The following is a 15,941-nucleotide window of genomic DNA, read 5'->3' on the forward strand; positions in this document are numbered from 1 at the left end:
GAAGTCTGTCTGGACTTTTCGGTTGAGGTTGTTGTTGAGTGGAGAGCGTGGGTTTCCCGCAGTTTGTGGTCGTTGAGTCGCACGCGGAAGTGTTTTCCGTCGTCGTCGTTCAATCAGAAAACGCGCGCGCGGTGTGTGAGCTGTTGCGCTTGAGACGGCCGACGGCAGAGCGACGCTACAGGCGATTATGTCATAAACAGGACGGGCATTGTGGTGAACAGTAGAACAACAGGTTGAACACGCGGGTCACCAGCACCCGGTTGGTGATGAGTTACGCGGCTTAAAGTTCTGGAAGTGTGGTTTTGGGGAGCGGAATTTGGTGATGAAAATTCGACAATTGAATGAGTGTCCAAGAGTGTGATTAAGGAAAACTCGAAGCGCCTCGTTCCCGGTCTGTAGTGGCTATAAAATACGAAAAAAAGGAAAACATACTAGAAGGAAGTGAAAATAGATTTTCCCATGTGTGTGGTTGGCGGCTGACGGTCGGTCGGTCTCGGTTAGTTCGGAGGTCGGTCTCGGATTCGGGTTTCAGTTCGCCGAGAACACATATATTGTTTGTTTTCCGATGCGTGCTACTGCAGACTACAGCCTAGCCTAGACTAGCGAAAGCGCAGCCCGCCGGCCCGAGTTTAGGTTTTTGTGTATTTTCGTTTCTCTCGCTTTCTCGGGTGGTCGTTTGCGTGCCGCCGGGAACTCCGCGTGGTTTCGTTCCGTCGGGAAAACAGGGTATTGTTTGAGTTTCAATTTAAACCTAAAACATACGATAAACGCGCGCGTTCGGCGTCTGACCGGCCATGGATTATCCCCGTGAAGTTGACCATTGAAACAGAGTGCTAAGAAGCGCGTGCGAAGGCGGCAACAGGAGGTGACTCCCCTGAATCAACAACAATTACACCTTTCCCAAAGGCTTTTGTATGGGCTTCACCGCCAAGGCTTCAATCCGAAACGAAACTAATGTGTATGTGAATGATTTCGCTCTCTCTCGCCCCATCTGTATCTAAAAGCTGGTTATCTCGTGAAGAAAAGTGTTGCCTGAAATAGATGCAAGAGGCGTGCCCTATCTCGACCGCATCGATTCAAGGAAGAGGTGTAAAACGATAAGCCTTAATTGAAATTGTTTGTTGCTAAAATCGCGGCCCCCCGATAAAAGGCCCCCATCGGAGAAAGAAATCAAAAGCAAAGCAACGAAGAAGTGTGTAGGTTATTTCCCCTCGCGCGCAATCAACCTCTACCCCGAAAAGAAAGTGTAAAGTCGTATAATCATCAAAAGAAGAAGAAGAAGAGGAAAAGTGCGCGCCGATCTCCGACCCGGAAGTGCCCCCCGAAAGCCGTCAAAATTGAAAAAGGAAACTATCCCTTTTTGAACCCCCTCGCGTATCCCTCGTCTGCTCCCTCGTCTGCTGGTGTGCCGGGTGGCATCGGCGGCGTCGGTCCGAGCGGCGGAGGCGGTTCCCTGGGCGGCGGCGGAGGCAGTGCTGCTGCATCCGTGTCGGCCGTGGCCGCGGCAGTAGCGGCTGCAGCTGCGTCCACCACCACTAGCAGCAGTACCACCAATCCGGTCGCGGTGCATCACCACGCGGCAGCGGCAGCGGCGGCGGCAGCTGCGGCACACCATCCGCACTTCCCATCGCTGGCGGCGGCGGCGGCCGCGGTCAATACCGGCGGCGGTACCGGCGATCATCACCACCACCATCATCATCCCCATCATCACCCGCACGCCACCGGAATACCAATCAGGATGGACTGCGACTACTCGAAGCTGTTCTATGCGAAACGTAAGTGTGCCTCCTTCGGCTGGTTGTTGTTTTGAGTCTTTATTTCGGAAATGACCATTCCCGGTTTCGTTTTGGTTCGGTTCGGTACCTACTGTGGTGGTTCCTAGCTGCTGTGGTGATAGTCAATGAACTTTGGAGGATGTGTAGCGACTGACTCTGTAGTGATATGCAAATGCCACTAGGCGGTTTGGCGTTCGCTTGGAATTTTAATGCTTTAGTTGAGCTGGAATTTTGAGAGGTCATTCTAATGCATGTTCGTATGGAACGTTTGATGGAAAGGAAGCGATGTTAGACATATGAAAAATCGTAAATTGTAATCTCAAATGGTTTGGATTGGGCTTTGGGAGAATGTTTTTTAAGATCTTAACTACTGTTAGGTTTATATCTAGAAGATGTTTGACATAAGAGGGTACAATTTATACTTTTGATGAACCAAATTATTTTCAATTCAATTTCAATGTCACCTCAAGCATATAGTAAGTTGAGCCTTGTTTTCCGTTCATGAGCCTATTGAACAGATAGATTGTTTATCTTCTTCTTCTTGGCGTAACGTCCTCACTGGGACAAAGCCTGCTTCTCAGCTTAGTGTTCTATGAGCACTTCCACAGTTTTTAACTGAGAGCTTCCTCTGCCAATGACCATTTTGCATGTGTATATCGTGTGGCAGGCACGAAGATACTCTATACCCAAGGAAGTCAAGGAAATTTCCTTTACGAAAAGATCCTGGACCGACCGGGAATCGAACCCGTCACCCTCAGCATGGTCATGCTGAATACCCGTGCGTTTACCGCCTCGGATATATGGGCCCATTGTTTATCTTATTTCACAATTTGATGTACCATAATAACAGAATGTTTCATTGCTATACAGATTCTCTGTGACGTCTTGAGTAATCAAAGAGATTTTCAATTTTACTTCTGTTTTATTCTAATGTCACTTATAAACTAACTTTTACATTTTCAATTTCTGGCCAGCGATTGCTGCGATTGAAGTTTTATTACATGGCAACCGTCGTCAGGTCAAATCGCGGTGTGTGCCATGCTGCAGGCAGTGGTGCCAATACACCACAACTACTCCCCCTCAAGATAGCGCGGTGGGCGCACTTCTCGATTCAATCTGCTCACGTTGGTCTAATCCGATCGATGATGATCAAATCGACGCAGCTCAAATCCTTCAACTTCGTCGACGAAATCCTCGCCATAGAACTTGTTGTCACTTGATTCATTCCCTAGATTGTGCTCGTCTTCGAAATTGTCGTAGGGATACTCCAACAGTTGATGGCTTCGTCGCTTGATGCGTTTTGAACCCACGGCATCGCATTCGTACAGGGCAGCTCCAAGCTTCCTCACCACAGTTGCTCGAACCCAAGCAGGCTTCTTCGGGTCACGGTAATCTCTTGCATAGACAGTATCACCTACTACGATCGCTCCAGTTCCATCCGAATTCACTCTACGCTGTCGTCTGCTACGATCCGTCTTCAGGACGTCGAACTTCAACAGCATTCCCCTTCTGCGATTTGGTTTAAACGTTCTGTGGCACTCCTCACAATTCCTTTTTGATGAGCCTCTCCTTTCAACGGATGACAACGGTATACTCCAGTTCTCATTTCCCGTGGACGCCTTTTTCAAACTTCGGGGCTCTGCCGTAGAAATAACCTCACGCTTGCTGTTTTTTCTCAGCGGCTTACTGTGGCCTACAGCAACCGACGACGCACCAAAATCGATTTTCAGTCCCCAGCTGAACATAGTCTGTCGACCCAGCAATGGGTGCCAGTCGCCTTCGAATACGAAAATTTCCTCCTTGGAATCGTGTTTCTTGAACCGCATCCGAGCGTTGAACTTACCTATCGCTCGGAAGCCGCTACCGTTGTAGCAAACGAACTCCTCTCGCACGTTTGTGATGAGCTTCGCATACGGGAACAATTTCTTAAACATCCTCTTCGAAATCGCGTTTACTGGGCTTCCTGTGTCCATCTCGAAATCGATCAGCTTACCATTGACGTCAATCTGCAACCGAACGGGTGGCAGGACATCCATTTTGCTCAAACGTAGGTTGTTCACTTCTGGGCCGCTGAAACTCCTTTCCGATGACGAATCGCTTTCTTCGTTAGGGCAAACCCTAGCTAAATGCCCCTTCTCATCGCAAATCTTGCAAATATAGCTTCTGTACTGACACTTACGAAAATTGTGGTTGCCTTTTCCGCAAGCAGAGCACTTCGTAGGAATAGTCTTGTTCTTGTCAACCTCGTGCTGGATCCGGTGCACATCGTATACTTCCCGCCGCTGCAGAGTCGATTCCTTCTTCATCGCAATCTTCACCAAATCGTCGTACGCCGCCGTGGCGTCTTCCTCGCAAACTCGCTCGAAGATGGGACCACGCCGCAATCCCACGACGAACATATTCTTGATGAACTCGTTCAAAGTGGCACCGAAATCACAGTCGATAGCCAACTTTTTCAGTCGGGTGGCCCACTCCACCACCGACTCGTTGTCGCCTTGACGTGCTTCGAAAAATCTCGAACGCTCTCGAAAAACCACCACCGTTGGGGTAAACCGCTGGCGCATCACTTCGCAGAGCTGGGAAAAACTCTTGCATTCCGGCTTGTCCGGGAAACATAGATTCTTGATGATCTGGTAGACCTCCAGGGAAACGGAAGTCAGCAGGAACGCAGCTCTCCTCTCGTCGTCGTCCTCGTCGTTAAGGTCGTAGGCCACGAAAAACCGTTCCAAGCGTTCTTGATAAAGTGGCCAGGAATCTCCGACGTTGAACTCCGGGGGCTTCACGTTCATCTTCGAATCTTCTGGTTTTTACCTCGCCGCCAAACTGTGACGTCTTGAATAATCAAAGAGATTTTCAATTTTACTTCTGTTTTATTCTAATGTCACTTATAAACTAACTTTTACATTTTCAATTTCTGGCCAGCGATTGCTGCGATTGAAGTTTTATTACATGGCAACCGTCGTCAGGTCAAATCGCGGTGTGTGCCATGCTGCAGGCAGTGGTGCCAATACACCACATTCTCAAAATGTACAAACGCAAAACAGGTTGGTTCCATTTTTGTCACTATTAAATTTCGTCAGTATTATTACCTTCCCATGATGACATAAAAGACGTATGCGCCACATCTTACAACACACTTTTATTCATATCTAAATAGTGCGTGATTGAGCTTTCTCTCACGCACAATTTTACTTTTTTCCATATTTTAGAAAAAAATAATTATTTTTTTTAGTGTGAAACACGAAGTGACCCAATCCTATAGGTGGGAACAAGGAACTCTTAGAGAATTGTTTAAAAAAATTAAAAAAATAATCCTGCGGGATTCCTAGAAGGAACTTCTGAAAAATTCCCACAAAGAACTCCTGGAGGATTCTCAGAAATAATTCCTGGAAGATTTCCATAAGTAACACCAGAAGATATCCTAGAACGAACTCCTGGACAATCTCCAAAAACAACTCTGCATGGACTCCCAGGAGCAGCTATTGGAGGATTCCGAAAAGGAACTCTTGGAACAATTGCAGTAAGAAATGCTGGAGGAACTCCAAAGACAAATAAAGATTCAATCTAGTTAAGTCGCTTGGAAGTATTTAAAATCAGAGTCCCAGAAGGAACTCTGCTGCAACATTTTCGATGAGTTCTAGAAGGATTTCTTGGAAAAATACTACAAGTAACTCTTTGGAGAGTCCCAGAAGCAGCTCCCGATGAAATCCTAGAAACTTTTTAAGTCGTTTTTTTCAAGCGTTTTTTCTAAGGTTTTTATGAAGTTTTGGTGCTCAACAGCATAAAACGGGTAGAATGTGAAGCAGAATTTTTTTCTGGATATCCTAGGTCATTCAAATTGTTCTTGAGTATAGATCCTAAAGTCTACGGGAGTAACGGTAACTTCTTTCGTTATACAAAGTTACGATTTGTAATCTATCATGTTTAGTAAGCTTTCTGTAAGTTCAGTAAACAGTATTAGATCAGTCCGGATATCCATACTGTTTTGAGTTCAGATACTAAAGTCTACGGGTGTAACGGGGCCGGATCACAACGTCCGAGGCCATACTATCCCGGTCATTGAGTCGCGTTTTTTGCGAAATAACGTCCAAAAGATTGGGTGCGTCATAATATCCTATCTGTATCTGCATGTTCGGACGTTATGCCCCGAAAAAATGCGCCATTAGGTCCTGGGATATTATGTCCTCGGACGTTATGATACTGCGCCGGGTGTAACGGCAATATTTTTTTTATTTATTATACAAAGCTACGATATGAAATCTAGGGGTTGTGTGCTAGTAGTGGACCCTGCGCCTACAGCGAACCCCCTTCAGAAAAAGTTCAATTTAAATGCCCAATTCAACTGTTTCCAGGCAACTTCAACCGGGAGAACATCAATTACATTGCTACACAGCAGTTCCTGGCAAACGAAATGCCCAGTGGCCACAAAAATCGGTTACCTATTTTAACTACCGTCTTACCCCGCTGGTTCGACACGTTTTAATACGACACTTTTTAATTCGTACCCCGCTTATTCGACATATGTCGAATTAAATAGTTTTCAAATGTCACAGCGATGTACACTGCAAATGCAAAATAGTTTGATATTGCGCTTATACTCGCACCCGCAGCAGCTCCTCTTGCAGCCGCTAATTCCGGAAATTCTGAGTTAATGCTATTTGAGACCCAAACCGCCTAGAGATCAACCGGAATGAACTGAGGATGGCACCAATCGTAGAAAGAACAGTCGGTGTCGTATTAGCGGGGTAATACGGTATTTAATAAATGTAAACACCCAAAAGGGTCTACTCTATACGCACACTCAGATGGGTCCACTATAGGCACCGGCGGCGAAGTAGATAGCATGGAAATCAAATGGTGGGGGGGGGGGAGGGTGGTCCACTATAGGCGCCAAGATATTTGTAAATAATCCTATAGTGGACCCCCGTGGTGTCCATTATAGGCAACGTCGATGCATACTTTCAAATGCGTATTTCACTGGAATAATTTATTCATGTCATATGTTTGACGGTCTTAACACAAAGAGGGGACATGAAACTTGTTATAAAATTCCACTTTGGGACAATCTATCGAGGTAACATTGCTAAAAATCCGCAGAAGTTAATTTCGATGGCTTAGGGGGTCCATTACTAGTACCCAAACCTTATCATGTCCAGCAAATCTTCTAAATATTCAATGAACATTATCAGATCAGCTGGGGTCATCCAGATTATTATGATCTTTAAAATCTAGCATCTACAGCAATTGAAGTTTCTGTTTTGGTTATATAGAATTATGCGTATAAAGTATTATATTTACTGGAGCTCACAGAATACAATCAAATATGTGAGAATCTTTCTCTGTAATGATTATTCAACAACTGTATTCATTATTTGTATACACTTTATTACCGATACTTCAATATTACATACAATGATTCACACTCTAGACAACAATAACAACATCTCCACATATGACAGATACTCAATGTAAACATACACGCTAAACGTAATAGAGTAATACAATAATTTATTATGTGCATACCACAAGGTACCACATCTCGTTTTTTCTCCAGATCCGCAGCAAGGTCACTCCACGTTGTTTCGCTTATAGTCTCCTCAGTTTATAAACGTCTCGCTTCAGTCTCACATCAAAATTAGAAGTACAGTCATCCATTTGGTCATCCATCTCTGCTCGGCATTTTGGTAAATTACTTGGCCGTTACTTGTGGTTGTACCTAAAAAGAAATATTATTTTGACCCAAATATTTTCCCAAATCCCAAAATATTTTTAATACTGAGTGTCAAGCTAAATATTAACTTTGCTGATGAATTATTTGAATTGCTTTCCTCTTCTCAAATGTTTTCAATGACAGCTAGCATGCAAGCATTGTATACTGCCCACTGATTTTTTTTGACATGTCCTTTCATAGAAGAATCTCATACAAAAGGTATGTATATTCAGATTATTATTCAGACATTTTTTTTAACTAATATGTCGGAACACTGCACGAATGTTACAGTGGAAAAATTATCAATATCCATTAACTCGTTTTCGATCCAACGTGTCCAAGTGTCATACAAACACTATTTTATTTTATGTTTTTTTGGCGAACTTTGCTGGAACTCGTTTCTTGTTCAGAATATATTCAGAAGTTTGGCTTAACAGATTTTGTTTTCTAAATATCGAAGGGATTGATACTTTTATTAAATCAAATCACGATTTTGAAAAACGTCACTTGTCCAAAGCAATATTTGTAATACTAGTTTTAGCTAAATAGTAATTTGAAAACTTGAAAACATCCATTTTTTGAATTATATTTTATATATATTGTTCACAAAACTCGCACCCGCACTAGCTGTTTGAAAGTATAGTAGAATATTAATATTCATTCTTTTTTTTCATGTTGTAATCCTATAATTATCTCAAATTCTTAATACATACATCATCGTCGCAGTACCAAATCGAAGTCACGCATTTAAGCACATGCAAAGTTGCAGTTGTGACGTAAATTTGAACCTGTTGCTGGTATTGCGCATCATTAAGCTACTTAAGAGCTGAAATTAGCACTAATCTAAATCGAGTTGCTATGTTTATAAGTAGGTTAAACATCAATTTTCGCCCCGCCAGTCACTTCGGCTTCCAACCGTAAACGTAATGATAGTAGTCAATTATTATACACAAAGCAATTTTCTCCAGATAACAAAATAAATCGATCATCTTATTGGAGCACTTTTCGACGGTTCACCTATATAGGTGTCCACGGGTTTAGGAACCATGTTTCCGATAATTTCGGAATTCTTATGATTTACCATTTACCTTTCAAACTGAATGAGTTTATTTTTACGGTTTGGTCGTTCAATAGGTTTACATTCTACGATGCATATTTTCCCTCATTAACTGGTGATTCGTGCTCAATCAAACCTATTTTAACATTACAAAACCAAAAATTTGTTCCTTTGATGTCGCTCTTTTGGGTTCTGAACTGTAGGACTTATTTTAATGGTGTACCTCCAAAATATTGCAAAAGCACCTCAACATGTTATGTTCTCACTCTAGATACCTAATGAAGCTATTTCAACAAGCCTTTTCCAAATTATTCGCATTCAATGTACCGTCAAAATTTAGAACTTTTTATCTTTAAGTAACTTTGATTTTCTACATATGCCTATCATACTGATAATATTCTCAGTTCGTTGGATCGGACTAGAATATTCTGCATTATTGCAAAGCTCAATCATCTGTCTATCATATCACTTATTTCACATTTTTTCGATGAAATACATCCTCATATTTTTTTTTGTTAACGACTACAAGTCTGACGTAGTGCACACTGACCATGATTGTCTGTGTCATGATGGCCCTTACGCTTGCCTCTACGATTCATTTCTTTGTACTGAAACAATTTAAAGCACGTTTTTATTCAAATTTTCAATGAACTCATAACACAAATATCACTTATACATGTACACGCATTTTTATTGGTAAAAATCCATGAATTTGATATATAAATTTTATTTATACACACATATTCGTTTTCCACGCTGGATCACACATAAAATCGATGGACCTTATATAAACTATGTGTCTACACATGAATAGGGTTATCTATGACAAATTGCAAAAATCTATGTGAGCGACACATGCATACAATATTTGCAGTTTTTTCAGTGTATGAAATCTAAAAATTCAAACAAGGTAACATGTTAGTAATGGTACCTGTTTGCATTAATAAGCTCGACTGAAAAACAAACCTCATAATCCAGCTTTCATTAGATATATCTATTCCTGTAGTTACAGAAATGATTATCTTTTTTTATTCCAATATCTTGTGCTTTTGATATACTGTACGTTATTCTCCTCAATAATAGTTTCAATACTTCTTTAACTGATCAAAATTTGTCTCTTCCTATAAGGAAATTATTGCGCAGAATTTGTTGTTGAGCGTAATGCTGTACCTTGTTCTCTAACTTGTGCCACAGTTCTTGGCAAGATGGCCACTCATTAGCAAAAATGGCACTATATCCAGTGTTAGGCAATCATAAGTCAAAATGCCCCTCCTGACAACACATTCAATAGGTTATAAAGCGCTTTTTACTCGAATTCCTGAGACTTCTAGTTAAGCCGAAAAGTTTCATTTTTTATTGTTCGATTTTTTTAAATATCCAATTCAACTAGCCATTTGACTAGCATGATACTTAACAGGTTAGTGGTTAGCAACTGCTCTGAATATGTCGTCTAGCTTCAACGAATGCTTTAACTGTCAGTCAAAACTTCATATCTTGCAAACTACCAAGACAGTTTAATTATTCTCACACATTGATGTTAATTTTCTTGAAGTTACATTTTTAGTCTTGTAACAGGACAAAGCATTAGTTAAATCATGTCTTCATAATAATTTGGTTTCAAGAGCCAACCCTTTTTACGTCTCGTAGACTTATTATACTTTGCTGAGCAATGATAACTTCAATATATATCACCTGAGGTGGGTCCACAACAATCTCAGTATCAACTCAGTTATATTCGCATTTGGAACATATTCAAATACTATTCGTTCCTGTTTTTCTAGTCACGCTCAGCCTAAAGTTTAGTTTTGTCTTTCGCCTTCTCAGCTGCCACTTAATTGGTGTGAAATTTCATTTTTAATGGTTCAATTTAACTAAAAAGCCCAGATTGGAGTTCAAGAGAAATCGCTCAAGAAACTTCTAGAACGATTCCTGGCAGAAACTTTCTACGGTGACTGCCATTTGAACTGTCATTTTTTTCGCAACTGCGTACTGCGATCGAAGAAAAAACGGTTTCTTGAGTGATTCAGCCAAGCAATTTCCCATGCCTCAAGATAGGCCGAGAAATTCCTTCTGATCTGCAAACAGCCCTTAAATCTGCGTTGGCTGGTAATCTGTTTCTTACGAAATTTACGACACTGTTGCGTTTTTAGTACTACAATTTTTAATAACACAATTCGCCTTATACGGCTCTACAAAGAATCGACTATATTTGCCTTGCAGGTCTTACCGCCTTCAACGGCATTTCCACCTTCAACGGCTTTTTCCGCCTTCAACAGCTTTTCACTCTCCGACGGATCTTTCCGTTATCGACAGTTTTTCGCCTTAGTCGGCTCTTCTGCCTATAACATTTTTCCTGCTTTCCGCCTTCAACGGCTTTTCTATCTGTAATCATTTCCGCCTTTTACGGCTATTTCAAGAATGTCGCCTTCATTAGCTTGTATCGCCTTCATTGGCTTTCATCGCCTTCACTGGCTTTTAACAGCAACGGCAAAATTTGATTTCAAAATATTGTTTCACCTCTACACCTTCCTCGGCCATCCGGTTAACAAATCAATACTTCATTCATCATTCAGCATTTAAGTCTAGATTTAGGACAACAACCCTATTCAACGAGTACCAATATCACAATCAACAAAACTTAGGTTTTCTTCACAGTTCTTTATTTCTTTATCTGACAATAGTGATTGTCATCGATTTGAACTAAACAATACCGATCACCATCAAAATCTCTCACAGGTTGATCATTGTCATTAGTGGAAGGTACAAATAGATCGTTTTATTCATATTGAACAGTTAGTACACAATATTTACCTTTTTGATTCCAATGTTGAAATTCAATCACAAGTCATCACCTGGAGGTCATCACCACTCTGCATGCACCACACACACACCACTCATCTCTTTCTTTTTCCAAAGACAACACTTCCCGAACCGAAATTAAACTAATTTCACATGCACTGTTCACCGTTCTCGTCGCCAATGTGAGAATCTTTCTCTGTAATGATTATTCAACAACTGTATTCATTATTTGTATACACTTTATTACCGATACTTCAATATTACATACAATGATTCACACTCTAGACAACAATAACAACATCTCCACATATGACAGATACTCAATGTAAACATACACGCTAAACGTAATAGAGTAATACAATAATTTATTATGTGCATACCACAAGGTACCACAAAATACATAGCACAGGCAAACAGACGTAACACTTGCGAAATTTCCATCGACCACGCTTTTAACGATCATTTTAAATTTTCACAGTTGTGGTTTTCACAACCAGAGGCACGTGCATCGTTTTTCTATGCGTTTGACGTTTCACACTAGCGCTTTCTGTTGACGATATTGCACAACACAGTGATTCGTGCAACTTTTCCACCAGGTGAGTTGTGTGAACTGGGCGATGGATTTCCATGAAAATCGTTCAAGGTGTTACGTCTGTTTGTCTGTGTACATAGCTTCGGGGTCCAGCGGTTTTTCGATTTTGTAACGGTTCTATTTAATCACGCTCCATTATATCACTCTCGATTCTAGCACGAAATTTTTTTGACGTAGGACTACGTCTTTCTTTTCTATACCAGGTGTCATGCTCAAGTTGCCTAGTCAAAAGTCAAGTCTAGTTTAGTCTACACGTACACAGTAATTCATCGAAAGAATCCTGGAAAATAATAGAATCGACTATTTCCATAATTTTTCTTGTCATTATTAATGATTGCAGTACATCGGAGTTGCATTACAAGCATTAAAGCGGCCAGGCCTACTGTGTAGCGTTTTTAATTCAACAATAAAACCAATGAGTGAGGACATCTCGTACCAATCGCTAAGTATATGAAAAAGCAAAATACGGTGAAAATCAGTGGGGGTGATGATGCTAAGAAGGTTAATGTCACCCCTTGGTCCTTGGTGCTTCCTGGAATTGGACACAGATATTTAATCCGTGTCCTGGTCCTGATGCCTAGGCTTAAGCGCCATTGCTCACTCTTTGAAACGAAAATAAAAAAGGAGACCCATTTACAGTAATTAGTCCAGTGTATTACTATACGACAACTCAAAAAATAATTAAATTAATCAATAAATATTTAGTCTTTATGAAATTTTAGCAGCTTGGCTCTATTCGTCATGGTGTTTTCTAAAACCAGTTGACTTCAAAACTAGCTTCAAGACATTCCCTACAAACTGCAATCAATTTGGCCGACGAAACCCCCTCATAACGAAGAAAATGAAACCATCGAAAATACCCAAAATCATCCAACATAGATTTATAAATAAACAAGGATGTAAGACATACTGGAAAAACTTGTAATAAGAAGGCACGAAATGTTGCTAATTGAAGATGAAATTTGTGAAAAAAAACGCGTTCTGGTGGGATTTTTACCCACGACTCCGTATTCGCTAGACCGGCGCTTTAACCAACTTAGCCACAGAACAAGTAATGATTCTGCGGAATAGAAAGCCAAACTGACTCCGAAGCCGCACCGTGAACATTTCTATTTCACAAACTCATCTGTTTCGGCTTAGATGCCAATCCACAACACACTCTCGTTTTTGCTCACTAACTGTAAGACATGTAAAACATGTTGACTTGGCAAGTGATAAACAATCCTACGGAACACTTAGCAACCACACTGAGGCAAAAAAAAAACTTAGGATGAGCATAAGATCCCCTTAACTATCGTATGTTTGCTCTTATTGAAATCAATACTGAAACTTATAGAAAACAACATTGATAATTATGAATGTCATGTCGCAAGCAAAATAATATTCGTATTCATATATTGTGGATTTTTTGATGAAATAATACTGCTCCAATTCATGTCATGTGTCTTGAACTACTGCGTAAATAAAATAATCAAATCCTCTTCATCCTTCACATGAAATATAGTGGAAAGGAGCGTATTCGACTGTGCGTTAATTAAAAAATGCTGTCAAACTTGCTTCTTGATCAATTCAGAGAAATCGATAATTTTACTTACGTATAATTCCATTGTTGTTGTTGATTTGGGAGAACTTATGGGCACTTAAATAAAATATTTGATTTTGAGTGTCCGATGGCTCTAAAAGCTGATCTCTGAGTAATGCTTGTTTGTCTAAGATGCAGCTAGCTGGAATCCATACTCTCATTGTAAAGTTTTTCATAGATTTCAATTATGGTTTTTCCACAACCATGTCTCGGTGTATCTATAAGCTAAACTGGTAAGATCTCTCCGAATTTCAGCGTCATTTTGTTCAGTATCGTGCTCAATATATTTACGTAGCCCCAGGGGTCGGGACAATACCATGGCTTAAAGGAATTGAAGATTTCCAAACTTTTCACCATCACCAACATTAACACTAACACCAAATTCGTTGCGCTAAACGTTAAACGTTATTTATAACTTATTGAAGTTTCACATGGAATTTAGATTTCACGGGAGCTGCGCGGCTTTAAAAATGCACTTCTTGCACTTATTTTGAATTCAATTCAATCGTCCGAATTTATTATCATCAGAGCCGAGCGAAAACGTGTCAAAACTTTGAACGCTGCCATCCGCGCGCGATGCCTGCTGCGATCACCCAAGTGTCAGTTCATGTTGCCTAGTTACTTTCTGCTAATAAATAATATTTTTCTGTCATTTGCCAAATAAATAGATTGATTCGTCCAAAGAGAACTGAATGAATCTCATTAATTAACATATTGAATCCATATCATGTGACTTTCCCTCCTCTCCATTAACAAAAACTACTTTCCGTGACAGTTGTGGAGAATATGAGGTGATCTCGGTCGCTAGTAGCAACGTACGTCATGTTAAACTTTCTTCCATTCCTCGAAGACCGTAAGGATGTGGCCGGCGCCGTTACAGACTTGATGAAGTTTGGATTTATCGAAAATGCACATTGGGAACGGTAAGCTACTCCCGCTCCGTTTGTTGATTCCTTGTGCAATTTTACGCCCATCTAAGCTCATGTTCATGCTAAATGATCATAAAATCTCAAAAATAATCGTCTTAAAAATAAATAGAAAAATATATAGAAGCGGGTAAATGCTTATAAAAAAATCAAAAACCAACATTCAAAAAAAAATGCGATATAAAAATAATTAGCAGCTTCAACGAGTTCAAACATGTTATAAACTGGTATAATTTTAGAGGGTATTCAACACCAGTTGAAACTACAGGGGTAGAACCAGGTCAAGCAAAAAATATAACAGTTCAAAAAAAAAAAATTATTACAGATTTAAGAGTTCCTAAAGGAATTTCACCAGTGGATTTACGTTCCAGCAGTTCCTTCCAGAAGAGAACAACAATTTCTCAACCGAGCTTTGCCAAATGCTTATTGCCCTTCATGATGCGTACTATCTGAAACAAAATAAACCTAAACTATTTTTTTAGAGAAATTTGTATTAAACGTATTTTAAGTAGAATGTTTGAAAGATTTAAGATGACTTAATCTGAAGTTGGATTATTTCTGAATTTTCAACAAACTCCAGAGACCTTTGACAAATTGCTGTTGTAATATGTATTGTAATATTCTAGGGTTTTGCAATTATTCTACTGCCTATCAGGCCATCCTGGCTAAACAGAAAAGCCAACACATTAAAAAAAATGCATTTCCGGCAATCCAGCATATGCGGCGATTGCCGCCAGCGGGCGAACTAACTTGCTCGTTCATGCAATGCCGAGTGTAATGTCAGTCTCTCCACACTCGGTTGGGTCGTTTTCCCTACAAGCTTGATGCAACTTTTAACATGAAAAGGGGGAACCAATGATCCGAAACGTGCAAAGGTAAATGTAAAACGATGCAATAACGTGAGAAAATTGTTGCTCCTCTTGCTTTTATCTGGTTGGCGATTTTCGTGAGAAAAACGAGAAAATCGCGAATGGGAATGTACAATGCGCAAACCGTTGATACTTGCGCCCGGTGGATAGGCAATTCAAATTGCTATCAGCATACTAAGGGTCTGTGTCAATTTACGAATTAAAATTAATTTTTACTTAAATTTGACAGTTCAACACTTAAACTTGACAGTTTTCCTAAGAAAATAATTATCGAACTGTCAAGTTTAAGTGAAAATTAATTTTAATTCGCCAATTGATACAGACCCTAAAGCCTACATGGTATCTTTAGTGAAAACGGTATTTCCGAAAAAAAAAGAAACAAAAAAATGTTTAATGCCAATTCCACAATACTATAATTTAATACAGTAGCAGAGACAATGATGATTATCTAGCAATCATCGGCGACAAAATATTCTGGAATGAATGACGCTAATATTCAAACGTACTAACACCCATACAAGGGATACTTATTTTATAGTAGCTGACAATCCTTCTTATTGAGCTTAATGATTTGCACACGCGGATTATCTTTCTCTCAGCTACGGATCGGAGCGAGTGTAGGTGGGCAGTA

The 15,941-nt window shown here is 40.2% G+C and overlaps 1 protein-coding gene and 1 long non-coding RNA gene across 2 annotated transcripts in view; one reads left to right on the plus strand and one right to left on the minus strand.

Annotated features, from left to right (window-relative positions):
• Positions 1-1,583: 1,583 nt before the first annotated feature.
• The window catches only part of LOC109428436 (protein scalloped), a 542,518-nt gene continuing 528,160 nt past the window's right edge, over positions 1,584-15,941 (plus strand). Inside the window, 1 exon segment of the mRNA XM_029855553.2 lies at positions 1,584-1,775. Coding sequence (XP_029711413.2) covers positions 1,739-1,775 — 37 coding nt within the window. The 5' untranslated portion in view covers positions 1,584-1,738.
• LOC134284857 (uncharacterized) lies at positions 7,140-12,000 on the minus strand. Its single transcript, XR_009995977.1, has 2 exons — positions 11,354-12,000; positions 7,140-7,491 (listed from the first exon to the last, which is right to left on the minus strand). It is a non-coding gene; the product is annotated as an uncharacterized LOC134284857 (long non-coding RNA).

This window comes from Aedes albopictus, chromosome 1, assembly GCF_035046485.1.
Source record: "Aedes albopictus strain Foshan chromosome 1, AalbF5, whole genome shotgun sequence".
Classification (NCBI taxonomy): domain Eukaryota; kingdom Metazoa; phylum Arthropoda; class Insecta; order Diptera; family Culicidae; genus Aedes; species Aedes albopictus.